Raw genomic sequence first — 18041 nt, 5'->3', positions numbered from 1 at the left:
AAGAGGTGTAAGTAAGAGCTGGTGTTACACCCTCGTGCTTCTCTGGGATTAGGATAGACACCGCAACACAGCTATGATTTTTACCAAGTTTGGTCGTCCCATGGACAAGCAAAGGATGGGACAGTAGGACAGAGCTCAGTGTTGCCTCTTCCCAAGGTCCAGGCACTTGAATTTCTTCTATCTGTCAGCAATGGCCTGTTGCTGGAGTTTCCCCTGCACTGAAGGGTGGCAACAGCAGTAACTCCATGTCTCTTACCCTGGGGCAAAGTGGTGGCGACTCTTTGTAGCAGTTAATATATGGGGCTTTGTAAACACTTATTGATTGCATATTCTTCTTGCTCACCAGCTCGGGAGTGCGGACAGGACAGTTACAAATTCCTGCCTCTCCTATCGCCTGCCCAGCCAAAGAGGCTGAAGAGTAGCCAGATGTGACTGTAGTATTGCAAGACAATATTAAATTTAATTGCTGCTCCATTTGAACAGAGCAGCAGAACCTCTTCTGAAGTGACAGCACAGCATCTGCATTTTTAGAAAGTCAGTGACACAGCTTTAAAATAGAGAAAAAATTGATTACTGAGGTGGGATATATACTTTTTTTTTTTTATATAGACCACATGGTCAGGTTCAGCAATACTTCCTTGTTTTGAAGTGTCGTCTTCAGAAGGTGTGGAATCTAACCACATTAACATTCTTATATTTTTTTTTAGAGGCTGTATTTTAAAACCTCTCTCAAGTTTCTGGCTTGGACAGTCTCCTTTGCCAGAACAAGTTCCCTGGACTCCTTTATTACACCACCAAAAGTTCTCAAGCTTGATTTTGAGAGAAAAAGTAAAGCCCTGTAAAAGTAAAAAAAAATAGAATGAATGGAAGGGCCCAAAGCTAAGGAAGGTAAAGCTTGAAGCACCATTACCAGAGATACACCCATGAGGGATTAGCAAAGTCATAGATGAGAAAGCTGCAAAGTCTTTAACTAGGAAAAGGACATCCTACTTACTAAGTCTCTCCTAAGCATACACTGTGAAATCTTACTCAGAGTTGCAAAGCTGAGGTAGTAGGGCCTATTGAACCAAGGGACGAACTAAGAGCCAAAAGCTGCTACGTTCAAACCTCAGTTTTGCCCCTATCTCACTGTCCACAGTCAATTCACTAAATGGCTCACTGCTTGCCTGTGTTGCTATGCTTAGATGCAAATCATATGCTTATTTATTTACCTGAGCAAAGATTCACTAAAGTTAGGGGAATTTGAAAATTCAGACTTTGGAGACTAAATCTCATGAAATTTCTAGCACTAGCTATATAGATGTATTCAAAATTCTGCAATTTTTAGATCCTACTGTCTCAACTATCAAAAAATCCATAAAATGCGCTTAAGGCAAACATTTTGTCTTTGATATTGTGCCACAGAAAAATATTCAAGGAAAAAGGCTGATGATTGAGAACGGTAAGCCATTTTTTGATGCTTTTTATGCCATTTCTGCTATTGTTTCTGTTTCTCACAGTTTTGTAGCTTCTTCACAATAGCTGTCTTTTCTGCATTTGCCACTGAAATCAATAAAGATGTGTTAATTAAAGGAAAATCTGCTGGAAGTTGTACTTTTTTGTTTGGGATTTATCCCAGACCCTGGCTGCAACACCTCACTGGCCTTGACTGCAATGCCAAACAAAGCCTAGTAGTCTTGTCTTGTCCTGTCATAGACACACAGATACAACCCTGACTTCAGTGACGGTTCCACTGGCGCAAGTGTGCCTCCATAATATCCCCCCACCAGACCCCTCCTTTAAAAAGTGACCTCTGGGGGCAGTTCTGTATACAAAATACATTACTATTCCAAATAAACCATCATGAGAACGTATTTACAAAACAACACTAATTACCACAACACCACTAATTACCACAGCCATCCCACTGACTCAGTGCTCTTGAAGGAGACAGATCTGCATTTCTATCCTAAATTCACTATTTGTTCTTTGCCTTCCTATCTGTGAATGAAACGAAGAAAGCATCCATGTGTAAAGCCATGTGTGCAATGGAAGCTGAAGTAAGGACCCAGTGGAAGCCAGCAGAAATGACTTCACCAGCTGCTGAGATACAAATGTTAATTCAACTGGGTACAGCATTTAACCCTACAGTGGTGAACATCAGAAGAATATCCAGTATTTTTGGTTGATAAATGCTGAACACAACAACACAGTAGGTTTTCACTACACCAGGCAACCTAACCACTGATGGACCAACTGCTCTGTGTAAAAACAGTGAGGCAGACAATCAGCTCAACGACATGGACTGAAGTTCAACGGAATATGTGCTGCTAATGGAAGGAAAACTGAGAAGGACAAAAAGCAATGACATGCTTTCCAGGAGCAAAAGAGGCATCCTCTGATGCTCTGTGCAACAACTATTTTCATTAGGTTCAGTGAAAGAGAGCCAAAAAAAGAAAAAGGCATCCTGCTGAAAACAAAGCAGAGAGTTTGAGGCTCATTATTGTACGTTTTGCCTGCACCTATGTGTGGGCTAAGGACCTTTTCTGCTAGGTTTCTGGCTTTTTAAATATATCACAGGCACACGCACAGACGAATCACGAGGCATAGGCCTGTCAGGCGGGAGAGTAATGTCAGCACTTCAGCCTCTTGGCTGTCAGGCCTGATTCCAAATAACCTTTTGTCTTCTTGTTCCAGCTACTAAATTACAGATCAAGTGAAAAATGTAATTATACCCAAAAAGGCCATGGATAGCATCTTAAAATACACTGAAGTGTGAAAAGAACAACAACAATAATAAAAAGATAAACTAGAATTACCCGTGGTGCATAGCTAATCCAAAATGCTCCATGGTCCCACATGGGTTATTATAGAACTGTTTCCTATTTGCCGATCTCTGTTTTGCAGGGACAAACATCTCCTTTTCCCTCCATGTTTAGTATAATTTTGGTATTTGAAGCCTTGTGGAAAAAACATCTCCCCTGCTGCAATAAATACTCTGTTTCACTGTTACTAAATTCTGTTGTATCTGCTTTTTTTCTGAAGATGATGCAGAACTTAGCGTTGAGCACTTGCATTTTTTAAAGTAGCATGAAGATGAGAATATTGAGACTTATCTACTATGCACAAATGCAGCTGCTAAATTTTTACAGAAAGAAAAAATATCAAAAGCCTATAGGAATATATTCTTCTCTCAATTAGCTGTGAGTATATTATGCTGGATTAGAAGTGCTATCAAATACTGAATTATCTTGTTTTTTTTCATCTGATTCTTGGAATATTAAATATGCAAGGACTTTTCCCGGATTCTTGCACACGTCTATAAAAATATAACTATTTAAAATACTAAATTATTCTTAGGGTGGTGGTGTTAGAGTGCAAACCTCCACAACTGTTAACCCAATCTACATACAATCAGAAAGGCTGCTGATGGCTGAAATTTTTAATCTCCTCTTTCTTATTAATGTCATGATTCTTACCTTTATTCAAGAATTTGAACTCACATTTTAAAAGGAAAATAGGCAATAAAATGGAAAGCATTACATTTTAATCATTGTCCCTTTACTTGCAGTCTTCTACCTCAAATATAATTTGCAGAAGAATCAAATTCACCATCTCCATCTGTTTGCACCAAAGAAGGTTCTTTTGAGTTAGCGAATACACACTACTCCATAGATAGCTCAGGCACTAGCCCATACAGCCATTCATTCCCAAGTCTGACCTTGAATTTTGCTACAAGTGAGAGTCTGCTCGTGTAGTAGAAACTCCAGATACTGATTTCAACTAAATGGACTGTTTATTCTCCTTACAAAACTGTACTCAAAAGACACTGAGCAGGGAGATGTCTGAACTCCATCCATGTTCTAATGCACTCTGCTATGATCTCCCCATTACTGTCATCCAGTAAGATGCATGTACCAAGATCTCCAAGTAACCTGGTCAGAGCAATAACCCACACGCTCTGTGAACTGCACTTGAGCTGACGTATTGAACAACAGCTGTACGAGCTGCCTACGCTGTACCTCTTCAGTAGGCTGGCTCACCACAGCCCCAAGGCACTGGACTCTCTGGATGTATATCACAACATATTTGTCCACATTTCTAGTTCTGGGCAGCTCTAATGGGACCCCTACGAGCCTTGGCCTGTGGCTATGCAGGTTTGCTCTCGTTTCAACTGGGGCAGTATCACGCCTTAGTTGTAGAGTACACACTGCGACCTGCAAAGGATGAAAATGCTACGTGTACCTTAACTACTTAATTTCTTAATTTCTTTTTTTTTTTTTTAATTTGCAACATAAAATTTAGTGAGAAATAGAACACAGGAAATTGCAGAAGGTTTTGTATTCTCATGAAATTCAGTGTCTATACTTGGATGATGTAGAGCTTGTACACTGCTCACATGTGGAGAAGGAAACTTAAGCCACTGAATTGAGAGCTTATTAAAAAACCACACATGGAAAAATTCCCTACAAAGTATCATGTGGAAGTTATACGAATCCTGCACTGCATGCAACGTCTCATAAGAAGCAAGTTATATCAAATGATGACTTGACTTTATTCAATTGAGATTCTGCCAGCCCACAAAGAAACCACAATCCAGCCTTTTCCCTTAATTCCTAGTACTTTGAGGTCTGCAGGAAACCAAATGATGTGAACAATGTCCTTGAAAATACACTCTCTTTAGTCCAATCTCTGCCAATATACTTAATTTTCAGCCATTCCAAAAGTGCCTTAAGCTTTGTCTGCAAATTCACTTGGCCTGACATTCAGCAATGCATTATAGACCAGATGGATTTAGGAAACTGCACTGATTGGACTAATCAAATTAAAGGGAGAGGAAGAGGAAGAGGGAAATAAAAGAAAATTATTTTTTTCCTCTACTTCCTAAAATATATAAATAAATAGAACTAATTTATTTGAAAGAGTTGTCCAGGTGTCTCTCTATATGCTTATATTGTAAAACACAGCCTTGTGAATGCAGCCCAGTAGTGGCCAGGGATCCAGCCACTGCGTGCAGGACAGCAGACCTTGGTTCACCATCCGAATTGTGTGCTGGCCTAGTAGTATTTTCCTGAGAGCTGGGAAATGAACGGACACAAAAAACTTTACAGAACATGGGCATCAAAAGATACTACTGAAAATGAAAATAGGTGTAAATTCATCTTGGTGGTACGAACCTGATCAGATTGTCCTGATGTCAGAGCACAGATGCTCTGGGCACATTTTTGATATCCTAAGGCAAGCTGTCAGATGTACAGCTTTTACCCCACCAAATCCCTCAGCATCAGGTAATGCAATAGCTACAGCCTGCTTCTGTGGGTGAGGAGAGGACAGAAAAAAGAGGAATAGGACTTTCTTTTCCCCTTGAAGAAGACAGGCATGGTATCAGGCAAGGAAAGGATTGGTCCTCATAATCCTGTTCTCATAGCAAGGTTTGTTTTCCACATTCCACATTCCTCAGCAGTGGCAAAATGAGCATGCCCCAGTTCAGACCCACATATTTAGTTCTTTTTTTATATGGCCCTCTTGGTTTGTAAGAGCTCGCACTGAACAGCTATAACCAGTTCTCAAGACTCAGAGGTCCATACACAAGTTACAGCAGAGTTGACTGACAGATGATGGGATTCATCTCAGAAACCCAGACTGTGGTGGACGTGGGTCAGCAACCTACAACTCCCTTCCAGGGAGAGCTGCAACAACCTGCACAACCAGCACTATGGGTATCTCCTGCACTAAGTTTCTCTTCATGGTATCTGCAGTTAGTCCAAAGTATCTGTCCATCTTCTTAAAATAGCCATAGGAAGAATTAAAAATTTTTAGAGCAGACACACTAAACATAGTATTTTTTCGGTAGAGGCTAAGTGCTCTGCCCCTTGATGGCTGTGACTGAGTTTTCTCCAGGATGCAGAGCGTGAAAAGGCATTTCTGTAAACTAGGTGTATTTATTCTTTCACTGATGGAGAAGTAGCAGCATATAGAAAACTGCAGCCTGGCTGACTTAACACGTGTCACGTAGACACAGAATAAAGCCATATTTTCTGCCTTTGAGCACTCTGCCCAAACCACTGGATGATAGTACCTTAAAATACCAGCTCTGGAATCAAAAGCTGTGCTTTGTGTTCACATAAGGAGAAATATCAGGCTTCCTTCATTTGACTTTTCAAATGCATTATATATTCTTATGCTCAGCCTTTCCGACAAGTAAAATAAGTAAATCATATTATGTCTTTGCATATCAACCCCTCTCATTATTTACATAATTCCTCTGAGGCTGGACCTTCTGTAGGACCATTGCCACGTACATCAATTCCTTACCGCACTGCATTTAATAACTGTATTAATATAGAAGTGACTTTGAAGCTAAAGAATAACTTTAAGGGTGAAGTAACCCCTGGTGTTCTGGTGTCAAGTTTGTTAACGCTTGTTGTCAAAAAAAGGCATCAGGTGGTTCATGTTCCCATGAAACTACACTCATCACACAAGCACAAATGGGTGTCAGCAGCATAAAATGCCCTAATACAGTCCCTGGAAAGCCTTAAGTAAATATGCCACCTAGTGTTTAATTGCGACAATTTCATTCATAAATCATCTTGATCAATTCCTCCCAAGCTGTTCTCTGCAAGTCTAGGTGGTTTAGAGTCTGGCAGAGGTATCTGGAGATGCCTTCTCCACCATTGCCCCCGTCCTCTCCCCCCGAAAAAAAACCACCCTACAGCATTCTCGTTGAAGAAGCATCTTCCACTCCAGGTACTGTTGTGCTCCTCATGGACTCTGACAAATGGCCAAGCTGCACTCCCAGCCCATCTTTCTTGTTTGAGGAGTCCACACCTCTGACTGCTGAGAGCAATGCAGAAGGCACCAAGAACTGACCCGAGAGGGTCAACCCCACTGTCAAGATCCCAAACAAGCCTGACAGACTTCAGAAAAGCTGCCTGGTACCACCAGCCAAACGGCACCTGGACCAGCACATGGGCACAGAGTGAAGGAAGCAGGGCTTTCCACATCTCCCTGCCTACAGGTGCTGGGCACAATCATTCTGAGAAGCAGAAGCACTATTCCTGCTTGCCAAAGGGGACAATGAGTTACCAGAGCAATGGGTATTTTTTTTGATGGATGGATGAAGCAGCAGAAAATCATGGAAAGAGGCTTTCGAAGTACAACGCCTCCACTCTTGACAAGCAATGGAGACAATTTGTCCCAAGGCTATGGCAATATTGTCCTTCACCTCAAGTCCTGGGCTTAACAGAGTTTAAGCTTACACCTGGCTTAAATACAAACAAACCCCTCGGTCTCAACACAGAGATACTCCAGGTATGTATGTGACTTGGCCCCTTTTCAGGTGCTTAAAACACGCCAAATTGTCTTCTTACATTTTCTAATCGAGACTCTCTTGATTTTTCTGTCAAGGATGCTCATTATGTTTCTAGGGATTAAATTCCTATACTGAGTCACATCATAGCACAAACCATCCTGAGTTTTCGGTAATGTCTTGTTTGCACTTTTTCCAGATCAATAAAAATCTTAAATGAAGCTCCCTGTCCCTGCAGTACTTCATCAGCCACCTTTCCCCAGCTTATCAAGTTGCTGCCTATCTTTATTCTTTGCTTGAAATTTCTCTACCTATTTTTGGTCCATGTGACCACGTTCGTGCACCAAGCAATTTGAATTAATGTCAAGAGTAGGATTTCATGAGACATTGTACTACTTGGCTAAAAATCCAATTATTCTGCATCTGCTGCATTCCTTTCATTCAGTACTTTTGTAAATCTATCAAAAAGGCAATCAAGTCTAACTGGCAGTATTCATTCTTTATAACCCACGCTGACGACCGTGCTCAGTCCCACTGTTCTCCAGCACTGAGAATACATTACAAGAAAGAGCTCATTGTTACAATTTGTACTTTTCATACCACAGCATCCTCTTTTCCAAATACGAGCAGTTATAAAAAGCACTGGTTCCTGACCTTTGTCGTCAAGCCTCAGCTGAGAACGGTCAACAGCATGTGCTTCACTGTGGCCGTTACTTGTTGTCATCTTGCCCAGGCTGCTGCCTTCTCCTGCCTGGCAGCTCCGGCAAGCTCTGCTAGCCCCGTGGCTGAGACTGTGGCCGACTGATAGCTGCTGACCCAGCCAAGAGGTGACTGGGGAAATCCCCACACCTGGATTTTCAGTATCTTGGCTGCAGGGTAAAGGTGCAGGCTGCTGAGCTGGCTCTCTGTGACGAGAGCCCAGATCAAATAGAGGACATTTGCTTGGGCTCTGCACCTGCCTTCACTCAAGTGCCCACATGCCTCAGGGGTGAGACCTGCACCCCGGGTATGGAAGATGATGCTCGGTGGATATGACACACACACATTTTACGCTCAGAAAGAGTAGTATAAAGCACGTGATGGGACAACTACCAATCAGCCTGTAGGGACAAAGAAAGCCAGGCAAGATGTTCCTTGGCAGGTCTGCAGAGGATATAGAAGAGGAAGAACTTGGTGCATCTTAGCTAGCATTAAGCACTTCGTGGAAGCCTTGGACATTAGGATAATAGCTTCAGTTAATTCCTCACTAGTGAAGTGACAATTCTGAATTGAACGTGGAATGTACCCTCCTCCCATGGGAAGGAATCAAGTAACTGCTCCTTAGCTGCATTAGTAAGATGTCTTCATCTAGACAAGATAAATCAGAACCTAAATATTTTTTCAGGCACAGAACACCACAGAGAAATAGGATTAGAAGGTACTTTAGGAGGTTTTTCTCCTGTATGCCTCAGGTATCAGTACTACCTGTGCCATTTCTCCCGGATGTCTTCTAACATGTTTCTATGCCTTATGATAAGGGAGATTTTGTCATGCCCTCAGGCACTCCATCTTAGTGTTTCACTGTTCTTTTTTTCTCCCTTAATAGCTAACCACTGTTCACCACTGTATTTCAGGCTATCATCTCTTGTCATGTCTACCATGAACACAGAGGACAGGTTATTTTTTTCCTTATAGTTAGTCAAGCAAATGTATGACCTAAACAAGCACATCACTAAAAATACTAATTTTCTAAACAAAACATAAAGGATAAATATTAATAACTATTTAAACACTTTCCTTTTGACACTAATTCCAAGTTATCCACAAATAGAAATTAGTATCTCTCCTATTCTTAAGAAGTTGAACACTTCGAAGATCAAAACACGGCAATTCAGAGGTGCTTGTAAAAGTTTAGTGCCTATTCCTGCACAGTGTCTCAAGATTCATGTGAGATAATCAAGTATAGATTTTTACTTAAAAAATGGATTTTCATTTTCCAGTGACTAGACAAATGAAATGTTTACGCTGAAGGGTCCATCTCAATCCCTATGGAAGTTTGTTTATACTAATTTAATACCATTAAACTATGTAAAGAGTATAAAAGCCAAGACAAAAAAAAACTCATATAAGGCTTTTATTTTTAATACATCAAACTAAGCATGGTTTTAATGCAACAAACATTTAGCTTCATTAGAATTATTAATATACTCATAACAGGAAAATACTCAAGAGGAAAAGATTAATTTACATATTCAGCAGAGCCTAGCTGCAGACACAGTACTGTACTTGAAGAGCCAAGTGGCCTTTGCCTTAGGACTACTTTAAGCACTTCTGGTGTATCTAATCACTTTCACTACTCATCTAACATTCTCATTTGAGAAAATGTTAATCTACAGTTGTGCTATTCAAGTATGAAGTTTTTGCATTGCTTCAATTTGGCTACCTTTCTAAAACACTGGATTGGGAAACAGTTCGGTGGTAACAAACTTCATATTCACCTTTGCTCCATATGCTTAGCAGTGCCCTGAACTGCACCAAGACCCAGTGAAATCTTTGGGAGCCTTCCCATTAATTCCAGTAACATTTGGATCAGATCATATCCATCGCATCATGCAATCTGTGTAAATCGGTGTTGCCTCCAATTTACAAGCTCTCTTCAGGCATAATCATATCACTTATTCTGCTTAGGGCAAAAGTCATGAATCCTAAGCTGATGGTAATAACATAAACCAGAAACCTGCAAAGATGTTAACAGCTCAGGGAAGCAACCTAAGCAAATACTTTGCAATGGAACCTCACTTTCTCTTGATTCCGTCAATTTCCATTACTGTTAAAATGAGCCCAATTATTCCTCTCAAAAATCCCTGCCTAATTAGGCAAAACATTAGGTATTAGTTAGGAATGCCACAGTCAACTACAAAGCAGCATCCCTTTTCCTGTGCATAAACCTAGACAGCCAGAGAGAAAGAACTAAAAAGCTTTCCATGATTTTACTTTGGTAGCTTTCTTATTGTTATTTCTTAGATATTGCCTATTTTATATTTATGATGCTTTAAACAAAAAAAGAAGCTGTAAAGAGACACAGCTGGAAAATACAAAAGAATGTCAACATTGAAAGGCAAAAGAAAATGTTCAGCCAGCTATGTTTTCAGTAAGATGATAATAGCCACTGAAAATATAAAACTGCTTACCAAAATACATGTACTGGTAGATTTACTGTATTCACATAAACTCCTCCTCGCTGTGGTGTAATACCAAAGAGTATTCTGGATTAAATCAGTACTAAATTACTAAGTTATTTAAAGAAAATAGTGGGGTATGTAGTTAAGTACTCTTGTTAGGGCATGCTGCAATTAAGAACGTACATGTGGTAACCTGCACGTAGACTACTATTCTTGCAGGACAAGCAGGAGTGACTGATGTAAGGAATTAATTCCTCCCAAAGTAATTTTGATGTATCAGTTTGTTGCTTCTAGCAGCAAAAATGTGACACAAACACCACACACCTTTTATTACTAAAATCTGCAGATACAGGCCACCTTCATGTACAGGCTTTATGTTGCTGCTTATCAGTGTGGTGTCTGAACATCTTCCAGGGAAAATCAGCTGGGGAGGAGTCCCTTGTGAATTCTGTGGATATGCATACAGGAGTGAAACCATAAACCCTAATAAAAGAACATTGTGGGTTGTTGATGTCTCTGTAGAATGAATTTTAATTTTTCTGACCAAGCATGTTGCAGAAATCGGGGAGATTAAGGCAATGTAAAAGACACCGGGTCAAACTATCAGTGCGGTTCCAGCCCAGAGTCTACAGGAACAGATGTTTCTGCTCACTATCCTCTTAACCCCATGATCCACAGCTAGGACAGCACAGTACCCTGCAGCCCTCATGTGGAAGGACATGCTCAACATCTGGATAGACATCCCATTGGAGAGTTGAACACTAGCTAGCCACCTGTAATAGGATCATTAGAGGTTTAGAAGAGCTGCAAAATGAGAAGAATAATGAATAAATGAAAGACTGAAAAGATTCTTTATCATTGGCTAACAGCAGTACCTGTAGAAAATTCAATGAAGAGACAAAAATGGAGGGGTAGGATGAGGCTGAAAGGCCTTCAGAAAGGGACGTGGTGTGAATAACAATGTAGAAGTGTAAATACTTACAAAAATTGAATCAAACCAGAGGTTCTCTTAAAATTGGCTGTCTCCCACACAGTTCTGATGTAAGGAAAACTGCAGTGCTGCTAAAAAATTTAGTTCCATAACCAGATTACATCTCCAATTAAGGGATGTTAGAAAACAGTCTTTCCTGGAAGTCCTGCATTTTCGTCTGTGGGAAACTGTGTGTGAGCAGCATGACTAATGAGGACAGTAATACCAACTACTACTTCTACCAAAGTTATTCTTCCTTTTCTGTCACCTTTGCCTTAATAGGAATAGCATTCTTATCTGTCTATTATTTGTGTAGGATTTTCTGCAGAGAAAATCTACAGCCTTCCAGACTCCGTAACATGCTTATCATTTCAGCTTTTTAGTTCTAGCTGCAGTATTAACTATAGGCTCTGTCATTTGCACTTAAATGCCTGATAATGAGTTCCAGCAAAACAGATAGAGAGGTTACCATGTCAAGCAGCAATACAGTTTTCTGCACTGTGCTGCTGTTAAGTGAAGTCTCCACACACAGCTCTCTCTTGGTTTAGCTCTGACTGCTACACTATTCTTTACCGACCATCATCATTAACTGCCTTTTGCTGCTCCTGGCATGTACTTGCAACCAGAGAGCAGAACAAGCGCTCTGGCCTAGGCTCTGAGCAAGCTCATATTTCATGTACAACCAGTATATTTGAACTGGCTTGAGCCAGATTCTACTTGGAGAGAAGTTGACAGGAGCTTTGCCAGGATCCGAGTAAGCGGAGACCTGGCATGGACAAAACCTTCCTTAATCTTTACCGTGTTTACCAACAGTTCGTCCTCTGTCAGATAGGTTAAGATCATTCTTTTGGCAAATACTTTAAGCTCAATCACTGCCAGAGCTTTTCTCACCGCTACCCCCGTGCTAACATGAATACTTGAGGAGCTATAAGGCAACCCAAACCGATTAACTGCTCCTGCGTAAGACCAGCATAGCAAAGAACCAAGGCGTGGGGCACAGCCTTTGCCTGAGCCAGGGCACTGTGTCACAGTGTCCAGCTCCTGCCCAAGGCACGGGGTGGCTGCGGCAGTGAACAGGGCAGGTCACAGGGGTGAGAATGAAGGTGCAAGAACAGGGAACTGGGACAGTTTCTCATCAGCAACTGTGAGAGTTTTTACCTGATCAGAACATTCAAGAAACTCCAGCTTGCATTTACTTCCAACATTTCAATTCTTTGAATATATTTTCCCAAATTACACTTGCTGGGGTAAGATTAGAAAGAAGGATTTTCTCCTTGCCTGGGACACAAAGACTGCTGACGCAGTAAGGGCAGAAGTTGCAGGATAACATGGAATGTGACAGCGATAAACGTTTCAGAACTACGTATTTTACTGACAGACTACTGCAATTTTTTCTCTCCTACATGCGAAGATTAATTGCTTACAGCAAGTTACACTTTTACATTCACCAGTATGGTGAATTACTGGTAATTAATTACAGTACGTACTAGTACCAGGTACTTATCTGCCCTACATCTTCTAGTATATGTTCATTTGCCTCAAGTACAGAATTCCATAAGCAGAGCAAACACGAAAGCAGGTGATCACAACTTGCCCAAGCTTAAATTGCAACCCTAAACAGACAATATACAATCTTCAAATGTTCTTTGTAAAAAACTATTTCTCTATTCAAAATCATTTTTGAAGCTGACTCCTGTTAAAATGACAAGTGCCTATGCTGGTAAGAAAGTATTTGCAGCATGCTATACTCCCACAACACTTCATTTCTAAAAATCATTGTGGCTCCTTTCGGATTAAAGATCCGTTAAAGTATTCTGACCAAAATTTGGAATCTGTGTCTACAAATCTAGGACATCTTTAAAGTTAGGCAGAAATAACTTTTGGATGAAACTACAGCATTAAGCATCTTAAAGCATAATTGTTTTCTTAGGCCTGGTACAAAAAATGTTAGGTAAAAGGGCATGAACAACAACAGCTTAATCCAGCCCATGCATCACACCTCCCTTCTGAAATGGGCATGACTCCACTAATTACAACCTCGAAGAAATTATCATTATGAGAACAGACAGGTACCCCAGGCACTACCAAGACATTTCATCCGAATGCGTGCTCCTCCTGCTAGCCCGTGCCTTGGTGGCCCCCTTCCATTGACCTACCCCACGGGGAGCATCGGCACTGGAGTGACTGAGACATTGAATAATCTCCACTGTCAGCGTGGGAGGCAATGGAATGAGCAGACTCCCCAGATGGTGTTAACAAACCCGCTAAGGAGACAAATGCCTTCAGCTGCACTTTCACACTGAAATTGGTTTCAGTATAAAACAAAATCTCACTTGTAAAAAGCCTAATCTGTAAGAAGAGTACTGATGCTTAACCTTAGAGTGCTGCATTCTCACCTTTCTCTTGAGAAATAAGGGAAGTTTCTGTCCTATATGTATGGCTTTCCCTTTCACTCCATCATTTCTGAAACATTCAAAATACTCCAGGCAGCACTTTCAAATAAACCAGCTCAATTATGAAAAAAATGACATTTTACTTGTTCAATTGGCCAGAGAAAACAGACCTTACAAAAAACACAATGATTTTTCACACATGCAGTAAAGAATTTACTTTGCAGAAAAATGTCATACTGCATATTCATTCACTTATTTCTATGGGTCTGAAATTTATTGGAGTAATTGAAGTGGGTGAAGGTTTTGATTTGTGGGCAAACTAATGTCCTTCATCTAAAATGCTGTACAACACATGACAGCCTCAAGCAAAACATCTGATGTAGCTCCCACTGAACTACCACTTCCCCATATTATTTTTATATTTTAGAGGACTTTGAAAGTTTATATAAAAACAAACATTAAATTTCCTTTATCATCATCTGTTCCTATATGCTATTACTCACAAATGCTAGGTACTTCACCAGTTTATTCCACAGCCCAGTCCATACTTTATCGGAGGTTACTGTGAGGAAGAAATGGGAATGATGACTCCTGAGTCTTTGCTACCCAAACCACTCATGAGCTTTCCCCAGGAACATACAAAGCAACAATTGTAAGCTTCACCGTGTATACTTCTGTTAATCTCTCTCAGTTGCTAATAATTTAGTTGAAGCAAACTTTATTCACGTGGATTTCCATCAGATGATGGAAAACTAAAAGAAGCCCATTGGGAGTCCTAATCATCACTAGCAAGGCCTCAGCTGTTACGGCAGGTTTTCAGCCTGTGAACGAATCACCTTGCCTATTTAGCCCCTGCTCCTCTTGTAGCTGTGATTGGTCCTACTCTTCCTGGCAAGAAAAACATGTTAGAAACAGCTGCTATTCCTCCTTCTGCTGCTTCCCCTCAGTGGGAGGAAGGCAGAGAGGGCTGCCAACAACGTAATGGCTTAGCTGAAGCCAGCTATTTTTTACATGACAGCGCAGCCACACAGCCCAGTCTTGCAGGCTGCTGCTGCCTGCACATACGGAAATCCAGGTGAGCACCTGTCCACATAGGGTAAGGACCTGCGGTACTACCTTTTGCATCATGAACCACCTTGGAGGTAAATAATACTCTAAACACTTCAATTTCATTCAGATGCAATACAAAAGAAAACCTAATCCAATCATTAACGAGGTCCAGAGGTGTATTTTCACTATTGACAGGAAGTTACATCAAGTCCAAACGTTTTCAAGCACAGGTATTTGAAACTAAGGATGCAGCTCTCTGCTCACTTTAAGCCAATATCATCATTTTTTGAGCTGTTGTCAGAAGAAAATCTTGCCTTTTACTTTACATTGTTTTTCCACTCATATGAGGTGGATCAGGTAGCAGATCTGGCTGAAAATTCACAGGCTTTTTCTTCTGAGTGAGCTAGTTTTAATCTGAAGCTGTTTTCCAGCGTCACATACTGTGTAGCTGCATAACAGTACATCAACAAAAAGGCAGTGGTGAAGGAGAGAGGGCAGGGGTCCCTTCAGGAACAGTTTGCCTTCTTTTGGTTTAAAGGAGTTTTTACAGTATTTACTCAAAACTTCCTACCCTGAAAAATGACATCTACTCCCAAGCACAACAGAAAACAGAGTAAGGAAATATATGGTACTAGAACAAACCCCTCCAAAGTCTCTGAGAGATAGAAAGGATCATTGCTCCTCAACCGCAAGAACTGTAAGTAAAACTGAATATGATTTTGAAATTGTTGTGTTTTTCCTTGCACAAAAAAATATCGTCCTGATTTCCTCGAGAATGTAGCATGATTTTGAACTCGTGATTGCTTTATTACACTACAGTCGTGAAGCAATATTTATAGTCATCACAATGATGGTCCAGTATTTTGTTGATATAAAACAAACTTTTCCAGAACATCCTCTGGATCGTTTTCCAACCTACATAAAAAAGTTTGTCACACTGCGCTGTGTTTATTTCTTAGTGTGCCTCAAAATTAAAATTTACTTTCTTGTGCCTGTTACAGCACTCACAACCAACCAGTGTCCAATCGCAGGAACCAACTGAAAAATCACGAAACCGACTCCTCTCACATATTACAATACCATCTAATTGAAACAAACCCTATTGCAATCGGTGGTTCATTTTGAAATAAAACTTGAATGGAGGACTTGTTGCTGTGCCATTCTCCAAAGGACTTCCCTGTAGCAGTATGCCTTCCCTAAAAAATGTCATTGTAAATGGAATTCATTTGTCACAGAGAATGAATAGGTTTACATGACAGGTCAGTTACTTGAGCAAGTATTACTACTGAGAAATCCAAACCACTATATAACCAGCCTATGCAGATATGTAAGCCCAACAGATAACAACTATGCTAGAAATGCCCTAGAGTGATGAGGATACACATAAAAAAGCTGATCTCTTTTCATGCTCAATATTATTGCATGACGGCAAATTCAATCCCTGCTTCCCAAATACAAACCGTCGCTAGTTCCCAACTAGCTAGCCAGCGCACTGAATGCTAAAATCATCACTCACACTGCAGAAGTACGCTTACAAATGTCAGGAAGTCAATTCAGCACAAACACCAGACTCAAAAAAAAGTTTTGTTTGACAGTTCTTACTGCCTTACCATCTGGGAAATGAAAATATCCATATGTCACTGCTTACAAGACTGCTTCTTGCATGTAAAAGAATTTCTAATTTTACATATTCAGATGGGTGCTAACTGCACAAAATTCTCAATTTATCATCATGTAAACAAATCCTTATCCATATAATGCTATGGGATATAGGCGCATGAGGGAAGGAGATCAAGGAAAGCCCACTTCAAAAGAGAAGAGCAAGAAGAAAGGGAGGAAAACACACAATATCCCAATTTGAGACCCATCCACCAAAGATTTGGCAGAAAAGCGGAGCTTTGCACTGTGAATGGAAAGGTAACAAACTTGAGCTGTGGTGAAGGGTCAGTGGGAACCAGTTTCATAATCCTACTGCAGAATATGCTTGAGTATACATGGACAAAGAAACATAACTTGTGAAAAATTTTAGATGCGGTTCCTAAGTAAACCAAGTGTACATATATATTTACACAGTGAAAACATTTGCATTTAGTACTTACTAGACGGCTTTCATCATACGCTCCAGTCAAATATTAGTTTGGAGCCACGATCACATTAACAGGATATAAACTTTTCAGTGGGATAGTAATACTTAATGAAGTATAGAAAAATAGAAACAGGTCTTTAGGCAAAACACTTTTTTTCTCTCAGATTTGATAGAAAGACTGGTTTTAATTGTCAAAATTTTAAACTAAATACTTACCTTTTCAACTGGGGTATTTTCTTCACTCGTAACACTTGCTTTTCTTGATTCGTTTTTTGTTCTGCTCAGCCTCCGGGACACTTTTTCTCTAAGCAAAGTGGCATATCCAATGTGTTCATAGATGGGGTTTGTTGTCATTTTGGAAATATACTCAGAAGCCTTTGTTTCTATATACAATGTTATCAAGCCATCTGTAACTAGATCATGGATTGATTCAAATCTTTTCTCCCCAACAAAGTGCTTCCCATCATAGAACAACCTGTAGTTTAAGGTCTGATTGCCAAATCTGCAAATACCAGAAAAAAGGAGTGAGAGAAAAAAAGAGTGAGAGAGAGAATTCATACTGTCAAAACACTCAGAAGGTAATTTCGCTGAGTCCATATATCTGTATTATATATGGAATATGAACACGGCTGCAAATGGATCTCTGTGGATACACCAACTCAAGTTCAAACCTAAACCTGACTGCACCTCGTGGGCCGAGCTACAGAACCGAGGACAATTCTCTGAAACCAGCCACGTGACCCAGATGCACATGGTTTAAATCTAACTCCTAAAGGGACTACCGCAGCGATTGGAAAAGCATGTTTGCATTGACAAGACCTCATACCGGGATGCGTAACTATGTTAAGGCTTCTTCGATCCCGAAATGTTTCTGAGGTGCAGAAACTGGATGCTTCATCACCATGGGCATATTTACAGTCAATGAAGAGAAATGGGCATCTCTAGCAAGTAATTAAAATCCTAAGGGTCTGAATCATCTTCTGGCAGGAAACCAGGGAGATCAAGCTCCTGTTCAGAGGCCCAATTAAACACCCAAAGTTCTGTGGGATAACTGTGGCCCTATGCAGCTATTTATGACAGGTATAATCTACAG

The 18041-nt window shown here is 40.4% G+C and overlaps 1 protein-coding gene across 1 annotated transcript in view; it reads right to left on the bottom strand.

The window, feature by feature from the left end:
• Window positions 1-17344, bottom strand: part of CHN2 (chimerin 2) — a 67189-nt gene extending 49845 nt beyond the window's left edge. Inside the window, exon 1 of the mRNA XM_086614329.1 lies at window positions 17165-17344. Coding sequence (XP_086470455.1) covers window positions 17165-17302 — 138 coding nt within the window. The 5' untranslated portion in view covers window positions 17303-17344. The remainder of the gene's footprint in view (window positions 1-17164) is intronic.
• Window positions 17345-18041: the final 697 nt, after the last annotated feature.

This window comes from Tauraco erythrolophus, chromosome 7 (assembly GCF_009769465.1).
Source record: "Tauraco erythrolophus isolate bTauEry1 chromosome 7, bTauEry1.pri, whole genome shotgun sequence".
Taxonomy (NCBI): Eukaryota; Metazoa; Chordata; class Aves; order Musophagiformes; family Musophagidae; genus Tauraco; species Tauraco erythrolophus.
The sequence above is the reverse complement of the archived record's forward strand: the minus strand, read 5'-3'. Positions and strand labels throughout refer to the sequence as shown.